Source organism: Phascolarctos cinereus, unplaced genomic scaffold (genome assembly GCF_003287225.1).
Source record: "Phascolarctos cinereus isolate Bilbo 61053 unplaced genomic scaffold, phaCin_HiC Scaffold_9;HRSCAF=440, whole genome shotgun sequence".
Taxonomy (NCBI): Eukaryota; Metazoa; Chordata; class Mammalia; order Diprotodontia; family Phascolarctidae; genus Phascolarctos; species Phascolarctos cinereus.
In genome coordinates this window covers 22486824-22494318 of record NW_027556402.1, presented here as the reverse complement: position 1 = coordinate 22494318, position 7495 = coordinate 22486824, and the positions used below count along the sequence as shown (strand labels likewise).

General features: G+C 40.6%; 1 protein-coding gene across 2 annotated transcripts in view; it reads right to left on the bottom strand.

Moving 5' to 3' along the window:
- Nucleotides 1–897: 897 nt before the first annotated feature.
- MRPL1 (mitochondrial ribosomal protein L1) overlaps nt 898–7495 on the bottom strand; it is a 50623-nt gene continuing 44025 nt past the window's right edge. Inside the window, exons 8-9 of one of the 2 annotated variants that reach the window (XM_020988372.2) lie at nt 4474–4555; nt 898–1026 (exon numbers count right to left, since the gene is read on the bottom strand). In XM_020988372.2, coding sequence (XP_020844031.1) covers nt 905–1026; nt 4474–4555 — 204 coding nt within the window. In that variant the 3' untranslated portion in view covers nt 898–904. The remainder of the gene's footprint in view (nt 1027–4473; nt 4556–7495) is intronic. The other variant, XM_020988374.2, reaches the window with a different exon arrangement.

Below are 7495 nucleotides of genomic sequence, written 5' to 3'. Positions count from 1 at the left end.
CTTTAGTATTGTTCCTATTAATTTTCTAGTTACATCTCTAGGGTTCTATAAGTAAACTACTACATGATTTGCAAAAAGCATATAATTTTGTTATTTCTTTGCCTATTTTCAATTTCTTTTTCTTGTCTTAGGACTATCATCTGTAGAACAGTATGAAAAAACAAGTGATGAGGACAACCTTTCTTTACCTCTAGTAGTACTAGAAAGGCCTCTAGTGATACTCTCTTGCAGAAGATGTTTGCTATTGGTTTTAGAAACCATTTGCCATCATAAGAAAAAGTCCACTTATGGTCTATGTTTTCTAACGTTCTGAACATAAGGAGGGTTGTATATTTTGTCAAAATTTTTCTGCATCTATTGATACAGTTATGTGATTTTTGTTATTTTTTAAATGGTCTATTCGTTTTCTAATACTGAATTAACCCTACATTGCTGGTATAAATCCAACTTGGTCAAGTGCATAATCTTTTAAATATGCAGCTGTAACATCTTTGCTAATATTTTATTCAATATATTTGCACTGAAATCCACTGGAGATACTGGCTTATAGTTTTCTTTCTCCGACTTCTCCCTTACTGATTTAGGTATTGGGATCTTCTCATAGAAGAAATCTGGTAGGATGCTATCTTTTCCCTAATTTTACAATCAGGATAAAACTGGAGTCAATATTTTTCTGAGTTAACAGTATTAATTTGTAAATCCATCTAGTCCTGAGTTCCTTTATGACTCATTAAATTTCTTTTTCTGAGACTGGGTTATTTAAATACATTACTCCTTATTCTGAGGATCTGGGTCATAAAATTTACTTTCAAGGATGAAAATAAGTGATTTATTTTGAAGTCACATTGAATGTCATCTGCAAGTTATTAAATTCAATAAAAGTCATTTCACAAGATGGAATTTTTTAGAAACTTTCTTTAATACTTTCTTCTGCTTTTACTTCTTCTTGAGGTAATAAGTGTGCAATCTTTATTAATAATCCTTCACTTGTTGAACTACGAAGAAATGCACGTACCACAAAAGGTCCTGGAAACAAATAAAACAAAATTTGTTATATTCAATATATACTTGCTATCTATATGCTGATATACAATAAGTAACATTCACCACCAAATTATATTCAACTGTAAGATACTGGTATTTACTGAATTGTTTATAATTCTAAACCATTTTTAAGTGTCTTTTTTAAAAAAAGACTTCCTTTTTAGCATACAAGACAAACTGGCCTTATGACTAAAAGTGATTTGTCCTTAAATGTCCTTGTGGTCACCAAGCAATTCATCTCTTTCCCAGATGATATACACCCAAATTTCATTTTATTACAAAGTTAATAGAGAAGGGAGCAGGTGGTGATAGTCACATTAAGTGAAAAGATTGTAAATATTTATTTTAAACATTCAGCACAGCTGCTACTTTGCCACCACTCTCTGAAAATAGAAAAATTGAAATGTGATCGACCAAGTGGTAGCTTCCTTTAAAAATGACCTTTTTTCCCCAAAGGAACACTTGACTTCAGGTCAGCATAAGCTAGCCAGAACTGTACTGCTAGTTTAAGTAAACGATGTCATCAAAGAAATGCATGATGGAAAAAAAAAAAAGATGAGCTGGTCAAGTGGCCAAACTCGTAGATAATTATCGGACAGCTGGTGTGCTCTACTAACACCTTCCTGAAAGCAAGAGAAGTGAGGAAGGGCCCCCAGAGCTGGCTGGGCCGCCAATGGTGAGATGACAAGATGGCACAGACGCGGGTAACAAGGCATCAGGGGGCTAGCACAGAAGGGCTGTTACGGGAACACCCGCCTTGATAAGATCACAGAGAAACCCAAGACATATTCATTTGACAGGATTGCGGCACATTGGGGGAATTAGGGAAGACTCTGTGTAGAAGGTGGTGCCTGAGGTGAGATAGGGAAGAATTCAGCCTGGGAAAGTCAAGGCATTCTATTCGAAGCACAGAAAACACTGTGAGCAAGGGCACGGCAGGTCCGTAGAAGAGACTAGTTTGGTGGGAGCGTGACGTACTTGGAGGGCAGGAAAATGGGGAAAGGTGGAATGGAAGCATAGCACGAGGCTGCAGAGAGCTCTGGATGCTACGCAGAGGACTCTGGCCCTCATTCGGCAGCCATGAAGCAGGCACAAGAGAGTTTTGATTGGAAGCGACACGGCCAAATTTATGTATCCGAGAGTTTATTTCAGCAGCAGCATAAAAGGTGAGCTGGAAGAGGGACAGACGGGGGCAGGATGATCTACGGGGAGGCTGGAGCAGCAACAATCAGGGGGCTGGGAACACTGGGCTGTGCTAGCGTGGGGACAGCAGGGTGAGGTGAGTGATGCTGCAGAAGGGACCCTCACAGGGCCCCGGGAACTGACTGGCCATGAAAGGTGACAGGGAAGAGTCAGAGATGACCAACAAAGGAACTACACAGCCCTGAGAGTCAGAGGTCACTTCAGCGGTCCTACATGGGGTCCAAAGTGCACACAAAAAGAATCCCCCTACAGCACGCCTGATAAGTGGTCGTTTGGCCCGGCCTTAAGACCTCCAACAAGGAGGAACCCACCACCTTTCAGGGCAGCCCAGTCCACTTCTGAACAGCACTAGTCATTAGCAAGATTTTCCTGACATCAAGCTTAAATGCCTCTCTTCAGACCTTCCCCACAATGCTCCTGGCTCTGCCCTTCAGGGCCAAAGAGAATCCTCCTTCCATGTGACGGCCTTCAATATCTAAACACAGCCATCACGCCCACCCTGAGACTTCTCTTCTCTAGCTCATCAGCCCAGTGCCTTTAACTGCTGGCCATATGACATGGCCTCAAAAGCCCTGACCACCCTAGGGGCCCTTCAGGTCTTATTCCATCTCCCTCCTAAGAAGAGGGAGGGAGACATGCAACACTGTCAGTTCTCCAGTCAAAACTGGTCATTATACCGATCAGAATTTTAGTGCACGAACATCCTTTTCAAGAAATTAAACATATGGGCAGCTAGGTGGTGCAGTGGATAGAGCACTGGCCCTGGAGTCAGGAGGACCTGAGTTCAAATCTGGCCTCAGACACATAACACTTACTAGCTGTGTGACCCTGGGCAAGTCATTTAACCCCACTACCTAGACCAAAAAAAAAAGGAAAGAAAGAAATCAAACAGCAAGAAAGATGAGAGGTAAGAGAGATGAGATAGTGGCTGGTTAAGCTAGAAGATCAAAAATCTGAATTTTAAGTACAGATTTGTTTATAAAACATGATTGTTACATTACCGCAAAACAGACAATTTGTCAGATGATTGGATATGGAAGGTGTGAGAAAATAAGGAGAGAAGGATAGAGCTAAAATTGTGAACCTGAAAGGCTGAAAGGATGGTGACACACTTGACAGAAGTAGGGAGTTCAAAACATGAGAAAAAACAGGGGCAGCAAGGTGACACAGTGGATAGAGCTCCAGCCTTGGAGTCAGGAGGACCTGAGTTCAAATCCGCCTTCAGACACTTGACACTTACTAGCTGTGTGACCCTGGGCAAGTCACTTAACCCCAACTGCCTCACCAAAAAGCCAAAAAAGAGAGAAAGAGAGAGAGAGAGAGAGAGAGAAATAATTGTGGGATACATTCAGAGTTAGACTGTACAACACAGACAACAAACCAGCAAAGATGGCCAATGAAGCATGGTTAGACAGACAGTTGGACAACCAAGAGAAAGCAGTGTCACAAAAACCTAGAGAAGGGAGGGTTTTCAAGAGGAAGATGTCAATGCTTTCATATGCTGCAGAGAGGTCCAAAAGGATGAGTACTGGGAAAAGACCATTAGATTTGATCATCGGCAGATCAATGGTAACCCTGGAGAGAACAGTTTCAATTGAATGATGAGGCTGGAAAACATAGTGCAAAGGATGGACAGGTGAATAAGAGAACAGGAAGTGGAGGCATCGAGTGGCCGCAGAGCCAAGCGTCGATTCCTAAGGCACTCCAATGGATTCTCCTGCACTGACACCAAACCCCAACAACTAATCTTTGACCAGCTCTGAATCCTTGGAGCTGTACTACTGTTTAGCCCACAAGCTTCCATCTTTTCAACAACAGCCCTGTCACAAAAATTGCCAATTGTGTACTGGTATACACAACAAGTAGAAGGCAAAGAGGAGAAGAAAAGAGCCTTGAACTAGCAAGGGATCTTTTGGAGAATTCAATTAAGTATTTATGGAGGCCCACCAAATGCCCAACTCCACTAGGACTATTATTCATTGTTATTCAATGGATTCGTGGTATCACTGATGAGAACAGTCCCTCCACGGGTCCACACTGCGACCCACCCAAGCCTTCTCCTTCTGGATGACTCCTGACCACGTACTTCATGGATCCTCCAGAGACATTCACCCAACGTGCTTCTCATCTACGGCACTGTCATGACGTTAAGATATGCTGGTTATCTCCTTTAAATTTTCAGTATATACACAGTATCATAAGGTCTGCACATATCAAATAACTTACCACTACTCTGCGGTTTGTGCCTGCAGACATCAGTGATGACTGCTTCCAGATTAGCAGCTATCTCATTATTTGGCATATCCAACTGAAAGAAAATGATACAGTATAAACATTACAGAAACACGTATTATAGGAAAATCTTCAAACTGGCAAAGATGGTAAAAGAAACGGTTAAAGAAACTGGGAAGAAAAGAACTCTAACAGACTTGGTTCTGATGTGAATTGAGCCAGCTGTTCTGGGAAATAATATGGTGCTAAGAAAAATGACTACATGGTTCATTCTTCCCTTCAATCTAATTATCCTATGACTAGGTTTAAACATCAGAGTACTCAACAGGAAGAAAAGTCCCGTGTGAATCAAAATAATGATGGCAGCACTATTTATAGTAGCAAGAGTCTGGAAATAATTCTGTGCTGATCAACTGGGGAACGGCTAAACAAATTATAGTATGTATATGGACCACTGCTACACTACTAAGGAGTAAATAATTCAGAAAAATGTGGGAAAACTTTTATGAGCTGATACAGAAAAAGAAAGCAGAATCAAAAGAATAAAATGCACAACTATAACAATATAAATAAAAACAGCTTTTAAAGACCAATAGAATGCAGGTCAATACAGTGGCCAATGCTGATTCCAGATGACTAATGTTAAATATATTTCCTTTCAGTTAAGATCTGAGAGTAAAAAGTGACGTGCTGCCAGCCTCAATTACCATATTAAGCAGTTTTATAAAGCTTCCTTTTTAATAAGGAAAGATACTCTTGGAGTATTTATTGCAAAGTGTGGTTTCAAAACAAAATGTATCAAAATAAAATCTATGCTGGTGAGGAAAAAAGGAAACATGGAGAGATAATAGATGACTGCGAAAACACCGACTAAAAAAAATAATTATGCAATATTATATTGCAACAGTTCTCTGGCAAAAAGGAGTCCCTCTTGGGAAGATGTTGGGTTCTCTTATTGATCCTCACTTCCCACAGCTGGGCTCTCAGTCAGGCCCCTAACCCCCAGGGCAGGAGTGGCTGTCAATTGGTTAAGTCCTTGCCTGGGTACACAGCTTATGTTTAAGGAAAGGCCCCAAGGGCCAGCCAGGGACATCTGAGAATAACATGCAAAACAGTGGAAGTTGGTTCAATGCAAACTTTTCTTGCAAGTAATGGGGAAGAGAGGGAAAGGAAGAGAGGAAAAGGGGGTCCAACATACAGCTCAGGCATACACACAACACAGAGTCTAACACATAAGGGCAGCACTATGTTGGGGAGCACAGTGTACAGGCAGCAGGAACAGGGTGCTCCAGGGGAAGGCATGCTCCTGCTAGAGGGAAGGGTGTGCTGTAAAGTGCCCTTCTGAGTGTGGGGTCCTTATACTCTGATTTTGGATGGGCCCCACCCTAGAGCAGGTCAGGTTGCATATAAGGGATCAGGGCCAAATATGATTTTAGAGGCTTGTTATCAGGGAGAAAAAACAAGATGGTGGTAGACAAAATATTATCTTAGGGGGCTGTCCATCAAAGAGAAAAACAAGCTGGTGGTAGGCAATATTATTATTTGGGGGATGCAGCTGTACTAACCTTTAAAAAATTCTTCCATGAGTATATTCTACAAATATACTCACATAAGCCTCTCTTAATGGGAGACTGTCCTGGTAGTCTCAAGAACACCAAGCCCAATCTTAGAGAAAACATTTAACACTTGTAAATTACACAGTAAGACATCCTACTGTGAAAAAGCCTCCACAGAAATCTTAAGCTGGCATGCAGTTTCAATGCCACATTAACAAGAGGCACACATAGAATCACACCTACTCTGTATAACCTATGCTGGCAATACTTTTCTGAAATTTTTCAACCTAAGATTCCTTGTCTTCAAATCAATTTCTCCAAAGTCCTTACTTCAACAAAGCAAGAAAGATTCTTGGGAATCAGTACTAATTACCTTGAAATCAATCGGTTTGTTGGTATGTTTTTAAAATAAAGGAAAAGCCAAAAACCTCACATTCAGGCAGTGAACCCCTCCACAAAAAAGACCAGCATTCATCCATCTAATCACACACAAAGCCGGCCATTTTCATGATGTTTTTCTAACTTTCCCACGTTCCAAACACCGCAGCAACAAAACAAACCCTTTACTATTTATTTAGTAAATACTAACCAGAAAAACACAAGGAATGTGTCCTGTTCACAAAACTGAAAAACCAACCAAATTTTTCTGAAGTTCTTTTGTTTTACATTCAAATAGGAAGGTTTTCTGTAAAGATACCAAATCATTTAAGCCAACTAAATCAGAACATTCAAAGATTTGAAAATGAAGTCACCTAAGAAAAAAAAGAAAGACTCTAAAATTAAATTAAGTCAACTAAATGGCAAAATTGCCTGGTTAGAGAGTAGGAGTCCACACAACATGTCTATCAAATTCCTCTGAGACCTATGTAGGAAACTTGTATCGGACAGACAAAAATCCTGGGGCCTGGTGGTATTATTTTGTGATGAGATTCTTCCAGACGATCCTCTGAGATTCCTCTCTAGAACCTTCCATTGAGATTGGAAACTATTACCTTTGGCAATATGGTCTCTTTTTTAATTTTCTTTTTGCTTCTTTAAAAATTGAGCAATTAATATGGTTCCTCAATCCTTTTTCTTCATGCTTAATATGAATGTATAAGTAGAGCCTATATCAGATTGTTGGCCAGCATGGTGAGTGGGGGGGGAGGAGAGAAAATTTAAAACTCAAAATCTTATGGAAGTGAATGTTGAAAACTAAAAATTAATTAATTAAATCCTTTTTCTTAGAATGTGGTGGTGATTGATGGTATGTGTGTACGTGTGTCTGGGGGATGACAGGAATCTATAGCCTCCTCGAGGACCGGGAAAACCTGAAGAGTTCCTGCCAACATTTACCACATTCATCCCACAAGTATATGCAGGAGAGAAGAGCTCAGACTAAGCTTGAATGGATTCAGTGGAAAGCCTGAGGACCTCTTAATAAGGCCCCACTGCTGATACACTCAGTGATACTATTTGTG